At 35.7% G+C, this 24,136-nt stretch overlaps 1 protein-coding gene across 3 annotated transcripts in view; it reads left to right on the top strand.

The window, feature by feature from the left end:
- Window positions 1-24,136, top strand: part of PBK (PDZ binding kinase) — a 32,195-nt gene extending 8,059 nt beyond the window's left edge. The window contains exons 3-9 of one of the 3 annotated variants that reach the window (XM_027087883.1): window positions 71-164; window positions 4,574-4,716; window positions 5,401-5,570; window positions 7,926-8,055; window positions 18,307-18,483; window positions 19,131-19,371; window positions 22,929-24,136. In XM_027087883.1, coding sequence (XP_026943684.1) covers window positions 71-164; window positions 4,574-4,716; window positions 5,401-5,570; window positions 7,926-8,055; window positions 18,307-18,483; window positions 19,131-19,330 — 914 coding nt within the window. In that variant the 3' untranslated portion in view covers window positions 19,331-19,371; window positions 22,929-24,136. The other 2 variants (XM_027087884.1, XM_027087882.1) reach the window with 2 other exon arrangements.

Raw genomic sequence — 24,136 nt, 5'->3', positions numbered from 1 at the left:
TGGTAGGATGCATCTGTAGACGTCTTTTCAAATACTAATTTTATCTTTTATTTCTCTTTCTGACATTTAGCATTGTGTTTAACTCCATGCATAAATATTCCTGCTTCTCCGTTTATGCAGAAGCTTGGCTTTGGTACTGGGGTAAATGTCTACCTCATGAAAAGGTGAGTATAAGCTTTCAGATGAGTGTTTTTACATGGAACCATAGTTCCACTGTACTTGGAGACAAAAAGGAATATGAAAATTCAAATATTTAGATTTGGGGTATGTTCATAACTTTGCCGGAGCTCTGCCTGGTATACTTTTCTCCTAGCTTCCTCCTGATGGATTATTAAAGGAGAAGTAATTTACCTTGTAATTTTTCCTTGGCTTGTTTAAGAAGGGAAGAGGACAGAGGAGAGGGGTTCCTGTGTGTTACCAGTGTTGGGGGATATCAGTGATTATTAATCCCTTCTGTCTGGAGAGTTGCCTTCTCAAGATATTCTCTTCTAAAGAAGTAAAAGTTTTTTTTATTTATTATGTCATCATTGTTAAGTAAGAAGGACAAATATGTGATTTTAAAGTAGGAAAATCGTATTAAAAGAAAAATGAAATCGAATAGGGGCTAATAGCTAATAATATTACACATGACAACAAACACATTTTATTAAAAGTTGTTTGTTTTTTCATTACTCTGTACCTATTTTCATGTTTATTAAGTGGCAAACAATTAAGCCATTATGTATTGCTTAATGTGTTCTCGGAATCAGCCTGACTAGTCCAACCCAGCAGGTCATTAGCTTCTCTAGGTTTATATTGTTTCCAAATAGAAATACTGTAATAAAAAGCTAATGAATTGAGAATAGCATAGCAGTTATATATAAGTGGGTATTCTTGAAGCATTTTTGCAGTTTAAACACCCCCTTTGTGTGTTTGTATGCTATAAGTTTTGTGAACTTTCATTTTTTAATGTCTAAAACGCTTGTCTAAGTTATTTTGAAAGAAAAAATTTCTCACAGGTTCATGGCTAGTCTCATTTTTCTCCCTTTTAAAAAATATTTTTAAAAAGTGAAGTGTGTTGTTAACAAAGTTATACTGTATGTGACTTAATTAGGAAGCTTCAGGTGACTGATTGAAAACAGCAGTTCCTGCCTGAGCCTCCCAGTCTTCAGGGTGGCGCTGTTAGCTTGGGATGTTCCTTTACCAGTAGCCTAGAGATTTCCTTTGCTTCTCTGGTGAACTGGATCCTCTGTTTTTCTGTATCTCATGTCTTAGTATTTCTTGGTTTACATCTCATTTTGGTTGAGGACATTTGGTAGTGCCCCATGAAAAGATGCACAGAAGATACATTTTTGAGAATTTGCATTTCTAAAAACGTTCTCATTTTACCCTCATACTTGAATGGCCTTTTTTGTTTTTCTGGGTTATAATTCTCATTCAGAAGTACTTTTCCTCCAGAATTTTGAGGACATTGTTCAGGTGTTGCTGTTGAGAATTCTGAAGCCCTTCTGACTACTGATTCTTTTTATGTATCTGTTCTATGTTATCTGTTCCTCCCACTGTAATTTCACAATGACATGCATGGATGTGGGCCTCTTGGAAACTGAAAATTCCTGTTCTTAAATTTTTGAGAAATTATTTTTTTAAATTACTTTGCTGATCATTTTACCCTTTTTTTTAGTTAATTAATTAATTAATTAATGGCTGCGTTGGGTCTTCATTGCTGCGTGCAGGCTTTCTCTAGTTGCGGCGAGCGGGGGTCTCTTATTGCGGTGGCTTCTCGTTGTGGAGCATGGGCTCTAGGCACGCGGGCTTCAGTAGTTGTGGCACGTGGGCTCAGTATGTGGTGCGCAGGCTCTAGAGCACAGGCTCAGTAGTTGTGGCTCACAGGCTCTAAAGCGCAGGCTCAGTAGTTGTGGCCATGGGCTCAGTTGCTCCACAGCATGTGGGATCTTCCCAGACCAGGGCTTGAACCTGCATCCCCTGCACCGGCAGGCGGATTCTTACCACTGCGCCACTAGGGAAGTCCCATCACCCCTGTTTTTCTTTTCTCTGTCTTGGAACTCCTATTATGGATGTTGGATTTACTGGACTGATCTCTAATCTACCTTTATTTTATTTATTTTTTTGGTCTGTTTTTCTATTTTCTTTCTCTTTTTGTTCTGTTTTCTGGGAGATTTCCCCAACTTCATCTTCTGATACTTCCATTGAGTTTTTCATTTTTGTCTATCTTATTTTTAATTAATTATCTGAAAGTTTTCCTGTTTAAGATGGCATCCTTAGTCTTGGGATGCTAGACATGTTGTATATCTTGATCTGGATGTTGATAACACAGGTATATACACGGGTGAAAACTCACTGAGCATTTAGGGTGCATTCGGTCATGAATTACTCTGTTCCTGTATGGTTCACAGGTTCTCAACTATGTCAGTCAACCTTAGGCTAAAGACCCTCTGCTTTTTCCCCTTTCAAAGCCAGTCTTCCATCTTCAGAAGCTGGGGGATAGAGGATGGGCAGCTGCCTGCGGATACAGAATCGAGGATCGTATCTAGGAATGCACCTGCTTTTAAAACAACTTTCAAGAAGTTCATTGGGCCTGTTAAAGTCAGTTACTTTCAACTGCTTTTCAAGCTTCCAAGACTTTGTTGCTGTTGTCTCCTCTTCATTATTTCCATCCTTGTCATTCGGTGTATGTCTTAAAGTATTCATTTGTTTTTATTTTAGAGGTGCCTGAGAGGGATCAAAATTATATGTGTATGTTCAGGCTATCATTTCAATTCAGAAGTCTACATTTTTTACTGTCAAATTTGCATTGCTAGATAAAACCTAACATAGTTGTGATGTATTATTATTTTTTAATAAATGGATAGATTCATTTTACTATTTGTTTAGAATATTTGCATCTCTGATATAAGTAAAATTAGCTTGTGATTTTTCCTTTTCCTTTCCTTTTTCCTTGTGATTTTCCTTGTCCCTGTTTGATTTTTTATTAAGGTTATATTAGACTCATAGTCCTTTTTCATTCTATTCCCTGGAAAGTTTGTATGGGATTGAATAATGTGTTCCTTTAAAACTTAGTAAACTCACCTATAAAATTATCTAGGTTTTGTGTTTCTTGAGGGAAAATTTTAAACTCTTGATTACATTTTTTCTTCTATCAGTTTTCTTAGATTTTTTAAACATCTGTCCATTTTGTCTTTTAAATATATTGGCCTTAAAAGTTTTAGTATTTATTCACATATATTTTTTAATCTCTGCTGAATATGTCCCCATTTTTGTTTGCAATATTATTTGTGTCTCCTTTTGTTTTTTTCTTTGTGCAGTCTCAACAGAAATTTGCCTGTTTTATTAGTATTTTAGTGAACCAACTTTTAATTTGGCAAAGTTTTATTCAGATTTTGTAAATACATTCTTGTCATTCTGTAGGTTAGGATGTGTTATGGAAAAGGTGAAGATGGACTTGCTCACTGAATTCTAAATAATGGAGAGCTATGGGGTACCCCTTGAAACTTGAAAAATATATTTTTCATATTAAAATGAGATGGAAGAGGTATCCCCAAATGCTATTGTTATCTAAAACTGGAGGTTTAAGAATAATTTAGATAGATTTATGCATGATAGATATATATGAATTAAGAAATCTAGTGATCCTTTGAATACATGTTTTTTGATTTTAAACAGAGGTCCTGCAATCATAGAGCTGTGCTCATGAGGTAGTACAGAGCTAAATGGGCTCTTGGTTCAATCTGTTGTTTTACCTTCTTACGGTTGAACTTTTAATCTTTAACTTTTGAGGCTCTTTGACTAGCTTTTGTGCCCATATGCTGCATACATTTTGTCCTTTGTAATTTGCCATACTCATAAACGCCTACCTTACCAGGTGAACAAACCTTTCCCTGACTTCGTTTTACCTGTTTGTTTATTTAGGCCTCGAAACATTTATACCTTAAATATTCTTCAAGCAGCTGAATCTTCCTAGAAAATAGAAATTTACATTTTTTCTTATTTTTATGTTTATTATTATCTCCCTAAACACATGTATATGGTGAGAGGTATATAAGATGAATTGCTAAGTCTGTTAGAGGCACAATATTTGTTGGTGAAGAACAGTCTGTTATTCTTTGCATGGTTGTATATGAGCCAAATGTATATCTTCTTTAGATTGTTTCTTAGATATTAGTTTTTATTACTTTAACATTCTGTAACTCATATTTGGTACATATAGTTAAATGCTTTTTGAGTAGTTGGTAGTTTGACATGCTTGAATGAAAAAATTAGAAAATACTATAGTAATTTTGAAGTTTAAAATTTATAATATTTCATCTTTTTCCTTTTAGTTTTCTCTTTTTAACCCTTCCCTTCCAGTAATAGATATCAGACTTCTCTTGTAATCAATAGATTTATCAGATATAAGTACCCAATTAAAGAGGATGTATAACAAAGTGTTGATAGTCTAAAATATTTTAACTATTTTTTTAAAAAAACAACAAATTATTATTAAGTCCTTTTCAAAATTTGGAAGTTCTTATTAGTCATTTGAAATGTATTATGGTTATTAATCTTTCTGTACATTTTTGATTAATTATTTTTTAAGATCTCCAAGAGGTTTGTCTCATTCTCCTTGGGCTGTGAAAAAGATTAATCCTAGATGTAATGATGATTATCAGAGTATGTATCAAAAGAGACTAACTGATGAAGCTAAGATTTTGAAAAGCCTTAATCATCCAAACATTATAGGTAAGTTTAGATTTATTTGGTAACAGTATCTGGTATAGTATTCTGTTTATCCAGAAATGGTTTATATAATATCTTAACTGGTTTCACTAATAAAAATGAAGAGGGTAGTGATGGAGTTTGGCAAGAATCAAATTAATGTGAACATTCTAAAATAAAAATTAGTGGGAATTCCCTGGCGGTCCAGTGGTTAGGACCCTGTGCTTCCACTGCAGGGGGCACCGGTTCAATCCCTGGTTGGGGAACTAAAATCCTGCAAGCCGTGCGGCTTGGCCAAAAAAAAAAAAAAAAAAAATTAGTATATGTTCTTAGATGCTTAAGTAGATATTTAAAACTTCATGGGAGTACATATAGTCATTTATGGTGCTGGTACTATGGAGAATTCAGGAATGTAATATAATCATTTACATAATTTCCTTATTTTAATTTTTAATGTAAGTAGGGCTGGTGAAACCATTATATTTAGGAAGGCATTGAGTATTAAAAAATGTCTCAATTTGTGATACTATTGGCAAACACTGAAGGCATTTTAAATTAGATCTACTGAATGAGTTTTGTAAATAATAGCTATTTCATTTTATATTTGACAGTGTTAATCCAGATCTGTATTCGGTCACATTACTGTAAAAAACTTAAATAGTGTTGTTCTTCCCTATTCCAGTAACAAAATGTCGTGTTTTCTTTAAGGTTACCGTGCCTTCACTAAAGCTAGCGATGGTAGTCTATGTCTTGCTATGGAATACGGAGGTGAAAAGTCTCTGAATGACTTAATAGAAGAACGAAATAGAGATAGCCGAGATCCTTTTCCAGCAGCCATAATTTTAAAAGTTGCTTTGAATATGGCAAGAGGGTTAAAGGTAACTATGCTATTATATATATATATATATTTTTTAAGATTTATTTATTATCTATTTATTTTTGGCTGCGTCAGGTCTTAGTTGTGGCACACGAGATCTTTGTTGAGGCATGCGGGATCTTTCATTGCAGCGGGTGGCCTTCTCTCTAGTTGTGGCATGTGGATTTTCTCTTCTCTAGTTGTGGCCTGTGGGCTCCAGGGCACGTGGGCTCTGTAGGTTGTGGCATGCGGGCTTTCTAGTTGAGGCGTGAGCTCAGTAGTTGTGGCGTGCTGACCTAGTTGCCCCGCAGCATGTGAGATCTTAGTTCCCTGACCAGGGATTGAACCTGCGTCCCCTGCATTGTAAGGTGGATTCTTCACTACTGGATGACCAGGGGAATCCCATGCTATTATATTTCAAATTACTTTTGTGGGACCTGAAGAAACTAAATATTTTATTTATTTATTATTTAAAATGTTGTGTTTAATTTCTGCTGTACATCAAAGTGACTCAGTTATACTTATATATTCCTTTTCATTATGGTTTATCATAGGATATTGAATATAGTTCCTTGTGCTATACCGTAGAACCTTGTTATTTATCCATCCTATATATAATAGTTTGCATCTGCTAATCCCAAACTCCCAATCCTTCCCTCCCCTACCCAGCCTCCCCCTTGGCAACCACAAGTCTGCTGTCTATATTTGTGAGTCTGTGTCTACTTTGTAAATAAGTTCATTTGTGTAATATTTTAGATTCCACATATAAGTGATAATCATATGGTATTTGTCTTTCTCTTTCTGACTTACCTAGTATGATAATCTCTAGGTCCATCCATGTTGCTACAAATGGCATTATTTCATTCTTTTTAATGGCTGAGTAATATTCCTGTGTGTGTGTGTGTGTGTGTGTGTGTGTGTGTGTGTGTGTACACATCTTCTTTATCCATTCATCTGTCGATGAACAGATACTAATATACCTAATCACAAGGTGGAATTTTTTTCCCAAAGAGGGAGTTGCTTTAAGTTAAAGTCTTTATAGAATCTCTCACACTGAAGAGTGCACTGTTCATTTATTTTGATCAGCAAAGTATTGTTAGAGGCCTTCACACCTTCACATAGCCTTAAATAACCCGTCAGGAAGTTTTACTTATAGAGATTGCGTATTAGATTTAGTTAAATGGACTAATATATTTTAAACAAATTTAGTCATCATTCCTGGGGGTGTACTCTAACCCTCTGTTGCTATAAACAAGCCTTTCAAAGATTTTTTTGTGGGATACTAAGTTTTGGACATGGTGAATATACATCTATAGGTCAAGTGAAAAAAGTGTTTTCAATGTTATGCAAACAAATTATTGTGCCTTTGAGTAGACATACTGTAAGAAATAAGTAAGAGATAAAAAGAATTCTGTATCCTAAATAACTTAAGTAATTATGGCTCCAGAAAATTGTTGGATGACTCAGAAAACAGATTATGTAATGATACTGATGTCAGAGTTGCATGTTAAGAATTCAAATAAAGTTGTTTCATGAAATGTGAAACTGGAAAAAGGCAATATTTCTAAATATATATTTTAATATGGGTATAGAAAAACTGATTTTAAATAGGTAGGATGAACTAAATTAATAATTTGAATTATTTAATAAATAATTATTTTAAATGTGTATAATGGAATTAATAAATTACATTATAAGTATATTTGAGCATATTCAATTTATGGTCAGCAACATTTAAATTAAGCACAGTAAGTGTTCCAAGTTAAATACCAAGAATTGCTTCTGCATCAGTTTCAGGCCCAGCTCACAGTAGATGCCCAAATGCTGATGAATGAAAAAATAACAGTTTTGCAGGACGTTTTTGATTATGGATGAATATCATCACTTCTCAATTCTAAGAAAGAGTTAATGTGTAAAACAAAATATAGTCTTAGATTACGTTACTCCTTCATCTTCTGCTTGTGAATTATTTGTAGCATTATCTCAACAATTTGTTTGAGGAAACCCTGTGTCATTGTGAAGATTACAAAATTATTTCTAAAAATTACTAGCCTCAAGTAAATTGTAGTATATTTTGAAACCTGCAGTAGCATCTTTGATGTAAAAGTATGTGAGGTGGGTTTGAAAATTAAAAGTTAGCTTATCTATAAATAGACATCTGTTTCCAAAGAATCTTTCAGATTTCTGGTCAGTATAGCAGACCAAGACAACTTGGGATGGTCCCTTCTCTAGCTAAGAATAATTTGAAATGATGGACAGATATAAGCCTGTAGGTTAGGATGGGCATTCAAGTTGTTATTTTTGTTTGAGAGTTATCATATTTTTTTAATTAGTTTGTATTTTTTGCTCAGATGTGTTAAATTTTCCACTATTTCAGTATTTGCACCAAGACAAGAAACTGCTTCATGGAGATATAAAGTCTTCAAATGTTGTTATTAAAGGTGATTTTGAAACAATTAAAATCTGTGATGTAGGAGTCTCTCTACCATTGGATGAAAATATGACCGGTAAGTAGAATTCTAATTTTTTTAAAATAAATTTATTTATTTATTTTTATTTTTGGCTGTGTTGGGTCTTTGTTGCTGCATGTGGGCTTTCTCTAGTTGCGGCGAGCAGGGGCTAGTCTTCGTTGTGGTGTGCAGGCTTCTCATTGCGATGGCTTCTCTTGTTGCGGAGCACAGGCTCTAGGTGCGGGGGCTTCAGTAGTTGTGGTGCAGGGGCTCTGTTGCTCTGCGGCATGTGGGATCTTCCCAGAGCAGGGTTCGAACCCATGTCCCCTGCGTTGGCAGGCGGATTCCTAACCACTGTGCCACCAGGGAAGTACCAAGAATTCTGATTTTTAAAATTGCTTTTATACAGTATTTAAAATTCTAATTTTTACATATTTAAAAAGGTAATACGTTCACATTCTTCAAAAATCAAAAACTATGAATAAAAAGTGTACAATAAAAAAAATCCCTTCTTTTATGTCTCTCTTCTACTCAGCCTCTAGCCCCCTTTCTTGCCACACACACAATATAAATTATTGGTTTCTCATTAGTATATATTTTAATTGAAGATGTGGGGAGCTATTTCTAACGTGGATTGGGATTTTTAAGTGGTAAAAGATCTGGGAATAGAAAACAAAATTTTTATAAGGTTTTGTAAAGGAATTCATTTAGCATCAGCATAGTGACAAGATTTGGGAAACTACTAGAAGAAACTGGAGTGGGAGTAGGAAAGAAAAGTGCTAATTAAGGCCTGTCTCACCGTACCTCATTCTTCTCTCTTTATTGTGAATACTAACCATTCTCTTCTCAGGGAATTTAAGATATGTTCTTTCTTTTTTTTTTTTTTAATACCTTCTTTGAATATTGTTTTCCATTATGGTTTATCATAGGATATTGAATATAGTTCCCTGTGCTATACAGGAGGACCTTGTTGTTTATCCATCCTCTATATAAAAGCTTACATCTGCTAACCCCAACCTCCCACTCCATCCCTCCCCCAGGCCCCTCCCCCTTGGCAACCACTAGTCTGTTCTCTATGTCCATGATTCTGTTTCATAGATAGGTTCATTTGTCTCATTTTAGATTCCACATATAAGTGATATCATATGATATTTGTCTTTCTCTTTCTGACTTACTTCACTTAGTATGATAATCTCTAGTTGCATCCATGTTGCTGCAAATGACATTATTTCATTCTTTTTCATGACTGAGTAGTATTCCATTGTATGTATGTACCACATCTTCTTTATCCATTCATCTGTTGATGGACATTTAGGTTGTTTCCATGTCTTGGCTATTGTGAATAGTGCTGCTGTGAACATAGGGGTGCATGTATCTTTTTGAATTATAGTTTTGTCTGGATATATGCCCAGAAGTGGGATTACTGGATCCTAATGGTAATTCTATTTTTAGTTTTCTGAGGAACCACCATACTGTTTTCCACAGTGGCTGCACCAACTTACATTCCCACCAACAGTGTAGGAGGATTCCATTTTCTCCACACCCTTTCCAGCATTTATTTGTACACTTTTTAATGATGACCATTCTGACCAGCGTGAGGTGGTACCTCATTGCAGTTTTGATTTGCATTTCTCTAATAATTACTGATGTTGAGCATCTTTTCATGTATCTATTGGCCATCTGTATTTCTTCTTTGGAGTAATGTCTATTTAGGTCTTCTGCCCATTTTTCTATTGAGTTGTTTGTTTTATTGTTGTTGAGTTGTATGAGCTGTTTGTATATTTTGGAAACTAATCCCTTGTCATTCACATTGTTTGCAAATATTTTCTCCCATTCTGTAGGTTGTCTTTTTGTTTTGTTTATGGTTTCCTTTGCTGTACAAAAGCTTGTAAGTTTGATTAGGTCCCATTTATTTATTATTATTATTATTTTATTATTATTTTTTGCGGTACGCAGGCCTCTCACTGTTGTGGCCTCTCCCGTTGTGGAGCACAGGCTCCAGACGTGCAGGCTTAGCGGCCATGGCTCATGGGCCCAGCTGCTCCGCGGCATGTGGGATCTTCCTGGACCGGGACACGGACCCGTGTCCCCTGCATCGGCAGGCGGACTCTCAACCACTGCGCCACCAGGGAAGCCCCGGTCCCAATTTATTTTTGTTTTTATTTCTGTTGCCTTGGGAGACTGACCTAAGAAAACATTGGTGCGATTTATGTCATAGAATGTCTTGCCTATGATCTCTTCTAGGAGTTTTATGGTGTCTTGTCTTATGTTTAAGTCTTTAAGTCATTTTGAGTTTATATTTGTGAATGGTGAGTGGGTGTGACAGGGTGCAGCTGTACAGCTTCCCCAGTACCACTTGCTGAAGAGACTGTAGGGAATCTAAGATATGTTCTTGTTGAGAAACAAAAACAAAAAAGCAAAAGCCTTAAAGAGAAAGCCTCTGCTTTCAACATATTATTTAATAAATAATATTTAAATTTACCTCTTTATATAAATATAAGGTAGAGGGAAGGCTAATGATACTGTTTCGAACTTATGTACATCTTAATTTCTAGTTAAAGTCTACAAGTTGAATTGAAGGGAAAAGCCAAGATAAATAAATTGACTTTATAATGATGTCTGTAATCATTAATAAAGATAGAACTGGCATGAACCCTTAGGCTAAATAACTGGTACAGGGTTGAAACTTCAGCAAATAAAAGGAGAAATTGTCAAAAAGAATAAAAGTAAGATTTTTTTAGCATAATTTTCTCAATCCTTAATAGATCTAATAGACAAAACTAAGATGTAAAATATCTGAGTAAATAATAAGTTCAATCTCTATGCATTAGAATATTTATCAAAATTGACCATATACTAGTTAAGTTACAAAAGGAAATCTCAGATTACAAAAAGTAGAAATAGACTAAAGGTTAACATTCATTATCCTCAGTGCTATAAATATAGAAATTGGTAGTACGGTTGGAAACAAAAATTCAGGAATTTAATATAATTGTATATAGTTCTTGGCCAAAAGAAGTGAAATTCCAGTTACACGCTATTTAGAAAATAATGAGAATGTAAGAACAAATCAAAACCTATTTGATATGGTCAACAGTACTCAAAGGAAAACATTTTCATTATTTAACCTTTATGAAATTGAGTATTCAACTGAAATCAGGAAAAAAATGAAGCCCTAAAAGAAAGGAGAAATTAATGAATGAGAAAATCTATAAATTCTATAATATCCCAATATGATCTATGTTATTGTAGAACATTTCAAAGAGAATGTAAAATTTATCCTTGAGGATACATGTTCAAACACAGCCAGGAAAATTCTGTGAAAAGTGTTAGTAGGAATTTTCCTGACCAGATGTTAAGTATTATAAAGCTATAGTAATTAAAGCCGTGATACTCATGCCAAACTAGGCAGAAAATTTTAACATAAGAGTCAAGAGATCGTTCCCAAATATATAAAATTTGTTATATGATAAAGGTGACATTTTTGTATTAGTGAGAAAGAGGTAGTTGAGTCAGTAAATGATGGTGTCTGGTCATTTTAGAGAAAGTTGTTTTCTATCCTCACACTCTAATCCAAGATCAAAGATCAAAGATTTAAAAAAAGATCAAAGATTTAAAAAAAAAAGTAGCAGAAAAAATTGTTGGTAAATATTTCCTTAATGTTGGGCTTAAGAAGGACACCAGAGGTAGAAACCATTTTTTTAAAAAAAGTTATGACTACTGAAAATTCTTTGAAAAATTTCTGTATGTTAATATGAGCAACAGTATAGATTAATATACTCTCATACACTACGTAGAAGTTGCAATTGGTGTATCATTCATGTTAAGATAAGTTTTGCTATGGTAACATAGACCCTCAAAAACCTCAGTGCCTTAAACCAAGGCTTATTATTCAAGCTACATGTCCATTAGGGCTGTGTTCCATGTCATTCGCATGTTAGGACCTAAGCTGCTAGGACATCCACTATATGGAATACTGCCATCGTTGTGTGGAAGGTAAAAAAAAACTCTAGAGCTGCACTGTCCACTACAGTAGCCACGAGCTATGTATGGCTGTTTAAATTAATTAATATTTAAAATTTTTAAAAATTCATTTTCTCAGCCACTTTAGGCACGTTTCAGGTACTCAGTAGCTATGTGTGGTTAGTGGCTACCATATCGGACAATGCAGATACAGAACATTTTTATCATCACAGAAAGTTCTGTTGGACAGTGCCACCCTAGAAAGTCTTGCACTAACAATTAAATGCTCCAGCTTAGAAATGACACAAGTCACTTCTTTCACAAGTCACTGACTGGAACTAGTCAAATGGCTTCACCCAGCCATGACAGGCCAGAAAGTGTGGTCCTTCTGTGTGTCGAGAAGGTGGTCCTTCTGTGCGTGTAGAAAGTGGAGAGCATGAACTGCTTGACGTACAGCACTAGTAACTACCACAGTGGTGTAGCCTTTTCAGAGGGCAGTTGGAAATAAGTATTTCTCTAAAAAACAAAACCCTTAAAAATGTTTATGCCCTTCGATCCTGTAATTTCATTTCCAAGAACACATTCCAAAGAAATAATTGGGCAGTGCAGGTATTTTGTTTTACAATAACCTGGTATATTAATTTCTGGAAAAGTCAAAAGCTAGAACTAGGCTTATAGAAGAAATAGAGTTGGAACAGAAGAATCAAAACCCATGCAACCTTGAAAACAAAGCAATACCCAAAATAGTAACAATCCTAGTAAAAATACTAACACCTTAGATCTTCACTAGCACCCAGTATCATTCAGTGTTGTGTAGCCACGAACCCTGGGTTTGTGCTTCCTTGAAGGTAAACATGAGGGTGTTTATTTTCAATAGATACTTTTCATTAAAATTAAAAATTTGATCTGGCTTTTTCTACAAAAATTTATCATATCACTTACATGTGGAATCTAAACAATAAACTAGTGAATATCACAAAAAAAGAAACAGACTTACAGATATAGAGAACAAACTAGTGGTTACCAGTGGGGAGAAGGAAGGGAGGAGAGGCAAGATAAGGGTAGGGAATTAAGGGGTACAGACTACTATGTATGAAATAAATAAGCTACAAGAATATGTTGTACACACAGGAAGTATAGCCAATATTTTATAGTAACTATAAATGGAACATAACCTTTAAATATTGTGAATCACTATGTTGTGTACCTGAAATTTATCTAATATCGTACATCAACTATACCTCAATAAAAAATTATAATAATAACACAAAAGTATTTATAAGCTTGGGGGAAATGTCTTGGCAGCTCTTTTACCTGCACTCTCAGCTTCACCAGATAGTTCAGTGTTATAGTCAGCACAGCAGTTCTTAAAGCAGTGCTCTGAGGGAAGGCGTTTCTGCGGGCTAAGGCTTTTTCTTTGTGAGGAAGTTTACTCCTAATCACTTAAAAGATAATATTAACATACTGGGGAAAACAAATCACATAATTAATCTTTTTTATTAGTTGTGTATGAACTAATTTGTGTTAGAAAAATACACATTGTACCAGAACAGATTTTGCAAGAATGTAAGAGAATGTCCATCAAAAAGGAAGGGATGGTGTTATTTATTGTACCACCACACAATAGAATACCATGTATCCATTAAAATTATATAGGTTTACATTCGTTGGCATGGAAATATAGCTAAATATGTTAAGTGAGATGAACAGATGATAAAATAGCACCTAAAGTATGTATTTACATACACATTAAGAGAAGTTTAAAAAATACTAAATTTTTCAAAGTTTTGTGTTTTAATAGGTAACATAGTCACATATTTCACAACTATAATATACACAGGGTATTTTGTAAAAAGCCCAAATCTTAACAGTGGTAAATTCCAGGTTGATTATTTATTTAGCAAATATTTTTAATACTAAGTACAGTCAGGCGTTGTGCTAGGAACTGTAAATGTAGAGGAAAAAAGGATAGACACAGTCCTTACCCTTTTGGGGCTCATAATCTAGATGGAAAGCAGTCCTTGAATAACTCATACTAAAGTATAATGACCATTATGATGTAAGGAATTTTGTAAACATGACAGTGCCACAACTCAGCCTAGATGTTGAGAAAGGCCTCCCTAAATAATTAATGTTTAAGCTGAGAGTTGAAGGATGAGTAGAACCTTCAGTTTCATCAGTTTTCAATTTGTGTCCGTGAGAACTGAAAAAGGTAATGTCCGCTTAAACTCTTTGAAAGTAATAAAGGGCAATAAAATATTTAAGTTGTTTTTGTGTTGACAAGAAAGAATGACTGAACCATTGACTTATGATCTCATCAGACTTTTGTCAGAAAAATTTATCTTCACAGAGAAGTAAACTTAATTAGTAACATATGTGGGAGAGCCACTTCTATTATGTTTAAAGTCTAAGCACAGACTTGGAGAAATGTATTAAGTGGACATATAGGAAGTACACTTGTGGTTGGCTGGAGTCTCCAATTGGAACTGATATATTAGACCCAGACTTCTAGAAAGCTACTCCCTGTAGGAATTTGACCTACTTAGAATGGGGTATGAATCCTTCCTTATTGCCACAGTGTCACTGCCCATGTGGACCATGTCTGTAGACTCTTTACCCTGTCATGCATTCCATTAGGGCCTCTTAGATGTGAGGTGATATGGGGGAAAACTTCAAGCAGCTTATACAGGACATGACTGCCTTCCAAACTTTATCTCCTAAAGCTGGGTTAAGTGAAAAGGCTGTCACAGACACATATTTTGTTCTGGCCACCCAATGCTGGGTACTGTTTGAGTCTGGCATCATTGTTCTCACTTCATCTTCAGATAGAGCCCACTTACTTCTTAGGCAGATTTCCTCAAAATGCTGAATGAATGAATGAGTGCTTGTTGACTGGAATCTTCAATTTCCTGACTTCTGTATCTTCATTTCTTCCTTCTTGGTCTGCCCCTTTAGTTATCTAAATGTTAGTTTCCTTCTTTCTCCCCTTTCTTTGTAAATTTCTTGAGACCCTCAAGGCAGACTTTCCTTTAGCTCTGAAGATAAGCTTCTTTCATTAAACAGGCTTCCTTTGTTTTTTTTTCTACTTCCTGTCTGAAAGTGAATTATATTAATTCAGTTTGTTTTCACTCTAACCTTATTTGTGAGGAAATGGAGATTATAGCAATCAAGTACTGAAAAACTCCATTTTTAGTACAATATACTCTGAAGTGAATGTTCTGTTTGTAAGTGTTTGAGTTTATCCTAGTCATAGCAGAAGTAAAGATTTTTAAATATGAAAAGGAACGTGTATAAAATTATGGAAGAAATTATAGAGTATCTTTGTTGACTACAATGGAATTAAGTTAGAAACCAGTAACAATAAGATGTCTAGGAAAACCCCAAGTATTTGGAAATTCAAATAACCTATGTGTCAAGGAAAATGACAAGGGAAATTAGAAAATATTTTGAATTGAATAAAAAGGAAAGCAGTACATATCAAAATGTGTGAGGTATAGCTAAAGCAGGGCTTAGAGGGAACTTTGTAGCTGTGTACGTGATTATAGAAGAAAGAAGGGATCTGAATGAATAATTTATGTTCCATCTTAAGCTAGAAAAAGAAGAGCAAAACAGGTCCACAGTAAGTCAAAGGAAAGAAATAAATGAGCAGAAATCAATGAAAAAAAAATAAACACGAGAAAATATTAATAAGGCCAAAAGCTGGTTCTCTGAAAGATAATAAAATTGACAGATCCTTAGCTGGATTGATCAAGAAAAAACACAAATCTCCAACATCAGAAATGAAAGAAAGGTTATCACTACGGATCCTGCACACATTTAAAGATTAATAGGCCATTACAGACAACTTTATGCCAACAAATTTGACAACTTAAGAGAACAATTTCCTTGAGAAATACAATTTACCAAAGTTGGTATAGGAAGTAATAGGAAGTCCAAGTAGCCCTATATCTATTGAACATTCCCCCAGAGAAAACCCAACACCCAGATGTTTTCACTGCTGATTTCTATCATTCAAGGAAGAAATGACACTGATTTTACGTAAATTATTCAGAAAATAGAGGAGTAGGGACCACTGACCAATTTGTTCTGAGGCCAGCATAACTCTGATATCAAAACCTGACAAATACTCATGAAAAAAGAAAATCACCAACTCACAAACATAGGTGCAAAAATCCTTGACAAAATATTAGCAAATTGAATCTAACTATATAAAAAGGATAGTACATCTGACCAACAAGAGTTTATCCCAGGAAAGGAAAGTTATTTTAATATTCAGAAGTTTATGCTAGCCACCATATTAACAAACTTGAAAACTGTTTTGAGATTTGTAAACATCTTGATTGAAGCAGAAAAAGCATTTAACAAAATCCAACTTCTGTTCATGATAAAAATTGCTAACTAGGCATAGAAGGGAACTTAGCCTCAGAAAGGGTATCTAACAGAAAAACCTACGGGCAGCATTGTACTTACAGAACAAGGCTTATGTGCCTGCTTTCACCAGTGTTAAACACTGTCATATGGTCCTACCATTAAAATAAGGCAAGAAAAAAGTAAAAGGCATCAAGATTGAGGAAGAAATGAAATTGTTCATATTTTACAGTGATATGGTTGTTTAGGTAGAAAAACTCAAGGAATCTACAGAATAACTACTACAACCAATAAATGAAGTTAGCTATTATATTTCTATATATTCAAAATAAATAATGAAAAAAAGAAGAATTTAAGATTTCTATTTACAAGTATAGCTGTCCTCCAGTATCCACAGGTTTGCTTTCCAGTTTCAGTTACCTGCAGTCTGAAAATATTAAATAGAAAATTCCAGAAATAAATAATTCATAAGTTTTAAATTGCTCGCTGTTCTGAGTAACATGATGAAATCCTGCCATCCCACCTGGGAAGTGAATCATCCCTTTGTCCAGCATATCCTGCCCGTTAGTCACTCTGTAGCCATCTCGGTTATCAGATGACTGTTGCCAGTATGGCAGTACTCGAGTTCAAGTGAACCTTATTTTACTTAATAATGGCCCCAAAGTGAGAGAGTAGTGATGCTGGCAATTCAGATATGCCAAAGAGAAGCCATAAAGTGCTTCTTTTAAGTGAAAAGGTGAAAGTTCTCGACTTAATAAAGAAAGAAAAAAAAATCATATGCCGAGGTTGCTGAGATCTACAGTAAGGATGAATCTTCTGTCCATGAAATTGTGAAGAAGGAAAAAGAAATTTATACTTCTTTTGCTGTTACGCCTCAAACTGCAAAAGTTATGGCCATAGTGTGTGATAAGTGCATAGTTAAGAAGAAAAAGGCATCAAATTTGTACAATAAGATAATTTTGAGACAGAAGGAGAGACCACATTCACATAACTTTTATGACAGTTTATTGTTATAATTGTTCTATTTTATTATGTTGTTGTTAATCTCTTACAGTGCCTAATTTATGAATTAAACTTTATCATAGGTGTGTATGTATAGGAAAAAAAATAGTATATATATGGTTCAGTACTATCCATAGTTTTCAGGCATCCACTGGGGATCTTGGAATGTATCCCCCAGGTATAAGGGGAGACTGCTATACCAAAAAGATAAAATATTCAAGAATAAATTTTGCAAAAAAGTCCAAGACCTCTTTATTGAACACCATAAAGCTTCACTGAAAGAATTAAACAAGATGTTAAGTAAATGGAGACGTCATGATTGTGGATTGACAGACACAATACTGTTTAGATGTTAATTCTTCCCAAACTGATCTAGAGATTCAGTCCAATCCCAATCAAAATTCTAGTTGGCCTTTTCATTGAAATTGACAAGCTGACTCTAACATTTAAATGGAAATGTGAGTGGACCTATGTCCTTCCTGGGCAGAGAAGCTTTAAGAGCCACTATGTGATTCCACTCTCCCTTTTCCCTGATTTAGCAATCATAGAAGCAAAGAAGTGGTAATTCTCTCAGCTGAAAGACAGCATAGTTTGAAAAATGAAGAAACTGAGGCACAGAGCTTGTGATCTGTGAGCCTGTGATCTGTGCTTGCACATGTCTTTGAACCCAGGCAAGGCAGTCTGGCTCCAGAGTCTGTACCTCCAGACATCCACAATCTATGTTCCTACCCCTCTCTAAGAGAACTGCTGTTTCTCTACACCCTTGCCAACTGACTAGCTTTATGAATATTTAACAATCTGATAGGGGAAGACTCTTTTTACAAGGTTAAGTGTATTTTTCATGTTTACTGGCTACATTTATTAACCTTTAAAAACCTGTTAGATTTGCTCATTGTTCTTTGGGTTGTTTGCCTTTCTTAGTGGTGTCTGGTGCTAGCCCTTATGACCATCTTGCCTGTATTTTACTTCTTTCAGTGACTGACCCTGAGGCCTGTTACATTGGCACTGAGCCTTGGAAACCTAAGGAAGCTCTGGAGGAGAATGGTATTATTACTGACAAGGCAGACATATTCGCCTTTGGCCTTACTCTGTGGGAAATGATGACTTTATCTATTCCACACATTAGTCTTCCAGATGATGATGATGATGAAGGTAAACTGCATATTTTTAATATAAATCCCAATTTCTTCAGTTTGAACTAAAGAACAGCTTATAAAATTATATTTTCTCTATTAAGTTAAAATTTAAAAGAGCAATTAGTTTGATTTAGCGGCACAAGATGTGGGTTATATTGATACTGATGATTAATTTGGTACCATCCTTGTTTAATCTCATACAAATGAGATGTAGAGTAAATGAGAATAAGGAGGTAAATTGAGAAAATCCAGAGGAGCAAAAAGTTACCTTAAAAACTCCAATTGCCTGAGAAAATGATTGGAAAGCTGCGGCAGTAAGAGGGTTGGGGTCAGTAGCCTTTAAATCCCTGACGGGGACTTCCCTGGATGTCCAGTGGTTAAGACTCTGTGCTTCCACTGCAGGGGGCACAGGTTAGATTCCTGGTCGGGAAACTAAGATCCCACGTGCCACGTGTGCGGCCAAAAAAAAAAAAAAAAAAAAAAAAAATTCCCTGACAGTAGCTAATCTACACCATGGCAGGACAATGGAAGAGACTGCCTGTGTAAAATGAAAAGCATACTGGATGATGAATTCTTATTTCAGGAGAGTGAATTTGAGCAGTTGCTAAGCTTTTCCATGATTTAAAGTGATTTTGTTTCAATCTCCAACTCCTTCATGAGCAGATAAAACTTTTGATGAAAGTGACTTTGATGATGAAGCATACTATGCAGCTTTGGGAACTAGGCCACCTGTTAATATGGAAGAACTGGATGAATCGTACCAGAAAGCAATTGAGCTCTTCTCCGTGTGCACTAATGAAGACCCTAAAGATCGTCCTTCTGCTGCGCACGTAGTTGACGCTTTGGAAATGGATGTCCTGTGATCACGTCATACACATGGCTACCGGAGCTTCAAGTATAGCTTGTGTGTATAGCTGTTCTGTTTACCATAATACATTTATATAGTTATTACGATGACCCATAATTATTAGACTTTTCAGAAGTGACCTATTTTAGGACCATAGATAGCACCTTTTTAACATTTGAACGACTATTTCTATTATAAAAGTGTTTCGTGTATGCTTATGCTAATAAGCATTTGAGATTATAGAGGGTTTTCTATAAAGTTTAAGAAACTAGCTACTCAAGTATTTGAACTTGTTTATACAGATTTAAAATAAAGTGCTGGCCTTCCCTGGTGGCGCAGTGGTTGAGAGTCCGCCTGCCGATGCAGGGGACACGGGTTCGTGCCCCGGTCCGGGAAGATCCCACATGCCGCGGAGTGGCTGGGCCCGTGAGCCATGGCCGCTGAGCCTGTGCGTCAGGAGCCTGTGCTCCGCAACGGGAGAGGCCACAACAGTGAGAGGCCCGCGTACCACAAAAAAAATAAATAAATAAAAAATAAAAAAATAAAGTGCTGTAAACTCTAACATTAATTTGGATTGAGTGACTATTACTTTTATTAATGATCTTTCTCAGATATTCTCTATTTTAATGTATCTATTGAAATTAGCACTTTGTGTATTACAAAATAGGTCTACATTTGCTTATCTTTTTTTTTTTTTTTTTTTTTTTGCGGTACGCAGGCCTCTCACTGTTGTGGCCTCTCCCGTTGCGGAGCACAGGCTCCGGATGCGCAGGCTCAGCAGCCGTGGCTCACGGGCCCAGCCGCTCCGTGGCATGTGGGATCTTCCCGGACCGGGGCACGAACCCATGTCCCCTGCATCGGCAGGCAGACTCTCAACCACTGCACCACCAGGGAAGCCCTGCTTATCTTTTAAAACATTAAACCTTTTGCTGGCGTTTCTTGGCTGATGTGCTTATTAAATAAGGTCACTGAGACCAGAGACCTGGGATATGGCTCAAAAGAGTAGCTCCTTGGATATTTCTAAACATTTTTGGTTAAGGCTTTTCTTGTTCTCTTGGCTCCAGCCATATCTTTGGGTTTTGCTTTAATTTATTAAATGTATTTTCTGTACTGATATCTTAAAAAATTTTTTTTATTTACTAATCTGTACTTAAGCATATCACAGTATTGGTGTAAAAATAATAAAACTCTAATAGAACAATATAGAGTAAAGGACACTTTAGTTACCAGAAGGTGTATTATCTTATTTGGTACTCCGTTGATTTGAATGTTGTCATTAAACTTACTGAGTGAAAGTGAGTAGGCTTCTTTCTCTTTCTTGGCCTTATTTTGTTAATCTGTAAAATGAGGGTGATTTGAATCATTAGTTTCTATCTGTGAGCCACAGTTCCCTGAGATTTTTCAGTTATTGAATTGTGCTTGTGAATCTAGGTGGTATGCGTAGACTAAAAATTACTGTCACATGGGGGATCTTAGATTAAGAACCACTGCTCTCTAAGATTTAAACAATTCTGGAATTCAATGGAGGGTTCCTTTTAGTATGAGATTGTACCAAGCAGTACTATACAGATCATTAATGGCTTATCTTCTATTGAAATAACATTAAAGTGCCATAAAGAAAGTAAATGGAAAACCGACTGATTTATGGAAAAATTTTACTTATGTACACTTGCATCCTGACATCAGTTATCCTGACTAACTTATATGTTGTGTTGCTTCTCACTAGGTCTGCCAAGCTGACAAAGGAGTTTCTCTCTCTTAGCCTGTTCTCATGAACTGCAACGTTCTTTTTAATACATAAACAAATACTTTTCCTTGAATAATTATTTCCAGTTCCTGTAGTTGGAATATCTAAATGGAAACAAACTAACACCCAAGGACTGGACCGGCAAATTCATAGCACTTGTCTGTGGCAGACGTTACAAAGCGATCCCAGCCTGCTTTTTCCTTTGAGTCTAGATAGGGCCTTGAGACCCTCAACACAAGGTTGCAGAGATTTTACTACCAACGGCAAGAAAACTTTTAAAATTCTTGTTCTGGAACTTGCTCTTTAAGTCTCTTCTTGAGTTACCTTCTTTTTTTGGTCATTTGCTTCATTCTTAGGAAAGATTTACGTGTGACTGGGTTGAGGATATAGCAATATTAATCTTTTTGCTGAATTAATTATAATTGGCAAATCAAAACAGGCTTCTCTGAAGTAGCTTTCTCACCTCCCAGACAAAGGCCTCCAGGAACCTGTTTGTACCTCTATAAAACGGAGATAATAAGCACTTGCTTAAGAAATGTAGAAGACTGTTCTTTCATGCCTCATGGTACCTACTTAATCTACAATTTGTTGATTAAAATAAAATTAGAACTGACTTTTAAATAACAAAAATACTATATATAAAAACTTGTGGCATGCAGCTGAAGTTGTCCTTACAGAGATTTATAGTCTTAAATGCTATATTAGAAAAGAAAGGCTGAAAAATCAGCTAAGAATCTAGGAAAAACAAAGTAAGTCTCCCTTCCAATAGAAAGAAATAAATGAGCAAAAATTTTAAAACAAAACAAAACCTATCATAGAAAATAGAAAACAAACATATAATAGGATCAGCAATGCCAAAAGTTGGGTCTTTGAAAATATAAATAAAATTGATAAGCCCTAGCAAGACTTATATAGAGAGCAAAAAAGACATGTCATAAATTAAAAAGGAAACATCACTGCAGATCCTGTAGATATCCAGCCTCATTCATGAACACATGAAAATTCCCAAACAAAATATTAGTAAACCAAAACCAGTAACATAAAAAGGAAAAACTTCATCAAGACCAAGTTGGGTCTGTTGCAGGAAGGCTAGGTTGATTTAACATTTAAAGAACAATGTAATCCCCATATTAGCACAAGAAAAATCAAAAGATGGAATAAAAATGTTGATAGAATCCAGTATCACTTCAAGATGTTTAAAAGCATCTTAGAACACTGGGACTAGAGAGGAACTTCCTTAATGTAAGAAAGGGTGTCCATATCTAGCAAGGAAGCTATAGTAAACATCATTTTATAGTAGCTATGGATTGAAAGTTTGTGTTCCACTGAAAGTCATATATTGAAGCCTAATCCCCACTGTGATGGTATCTGGAACTGGGGCCTTTGGAAGGTGATTAGGCCATGAGGGTGACCCTCATGAATGGGAATCGTGCCCTTAGAGATGTGAAATAAAATTCATATTTTAGGGCAAGACAAAAATTTAAACATAAAGTCCTCTGCCCTTTGTCCTCCTCTCTCCCCTCCACTGCACACTGCATACCTGCATTATGCATCGACCAAACCTCCCCCATCAGCAGAAATACCTGTTCAACCATAAAGAGCAATATTCTCCCAGCATCAACAAGACAACTCCTTAAAAGATAACATTCCTTCTTAATGTTGTAAGTGGCCACGAGGACACTTAGATCTGGATTTTGTAAACTGTCAATAATATGTCATTTAATATAGAGACCTCTGTCTGAAAAAACTTTTATAACTGTGTTTTGACTTCTAACAGATGGAACAGTTCTTGGAGCTTTCTGAGATGCTATTCCCAGGGTTATAATCCTCAATTTGGGTCCAATAAAGTTTTCCATTTCTTTCTTAGATCGACTGATTAACTTTGTCTACATGCCTGGCATAGCTGGCAGGATATCAGAGATACCCATCAGAGGGCACCTGGAGTCTACCCAGTACCAGCGCTCGGTACCAGCATGTGCCCATTGAGCCCCACAGACTTCTCGGTACTCCTCAGGTGTTCCAGTGAGTTCTCCTGATATCTGGATATTATTGTTTGAGTGAGGATCCTGAAAATTTTATTTGAGCTGTTTTAATTAGGCCTTGGGCCTTACGGGGCACCAGTGCATTTCCTAGGCAGGACACAGAGGCTCTGGGCAAGAGGCCCAGGGAAACATAGGTGGCTGGGTTTTTGTTAAATTTGGCTTAAATTGAAAAAAATGAGTTGATATATGGTCTAACAAAACTTTTCCTAGTGAAATGAGAGACTGAATTAGTCACCTCTGAAGAATAAGGAAGACCCACTACAACCATTAAATAAATACTGCTCGTCTGGGGGACGTGACAGAGGATGATAATCTAGTGCTCTGAGCACACATGGCAGTTTTAGACCGTCACAGGGAGAAACCAAGCCACATAAAAGAAGTCAGACTGACCCAAGGGTAAGTCCCTGGGGAGCTAGACTCAGAGGCACAGTGTCCTCAGAAAGTTTTTCAAATTATATCTCCTATCTCATATCTGAATTAGGCTACCAAATTAATAGTGGGAATTGTGCCCCAATGGCCAAACAGGTCCCATGCAAACGGCCACCTATGGGAATACCAGCTGGGTTTATGTATGCTTGCAAGTGCTTAAATGGGAGCTAAAGGAAATTGGGCCCTGAAATGGCCAAGTTGGGGTTCTGCTGGCACTCCGAAACAATTTTGAGTGCACAGTTAAAGCCAGCAGTCTTCTGGATCTGTGCCTGCAGGGTCTACTGGAAACAACAGTGGTAAGTGTTTTTCTCTTTTCTAAAATTAAATTAGCAGGGAAAAATTTGTTAGGCTACCTCCTTGGATCTTTTGAATTGGAGAAGCTTCTAAATTGTTAAAATTTTAGAGAGCTCTCATCTTAAATGATTTCAATTATTTTAAACTATTTTAATTGGTATGTGGAAGTCCCCAAAGGCTTCAAAATTCTAAAAAGTCCTCATTGAAAGATTCGTTGTATAAGGCTGATGAAAGATTAATGATATAAAAGGTACCTAAAGGACTTCCCTGGTGGTGCAGTGGTTAAGAATCCACCTGCCAATGCAGGGGA

This window comes from Aethalodelphis obliquidens, unplaced genomic scaffold (assembly GCF_003676395.1).
Source record: "Aethalodelphis obliquidens isolate GAN/ISIS:26980383/991018 unplaced genomic scaffold, ASM367639v1 scaffold61, whole genome shotgun sequence".
In the NCBI taxonomy this organism is placed as follows: Eukaryota; Metazoa; Chordata; class Mammalia; order Artiodactyla; family Delphinidae; genus Aethalodelphis; species Aethalodelphis obliquidens.
Note: the sequence above shows the minus strand (reverse complement) of the source record. Positions and strands in the feature narration are given on the sequence as shown.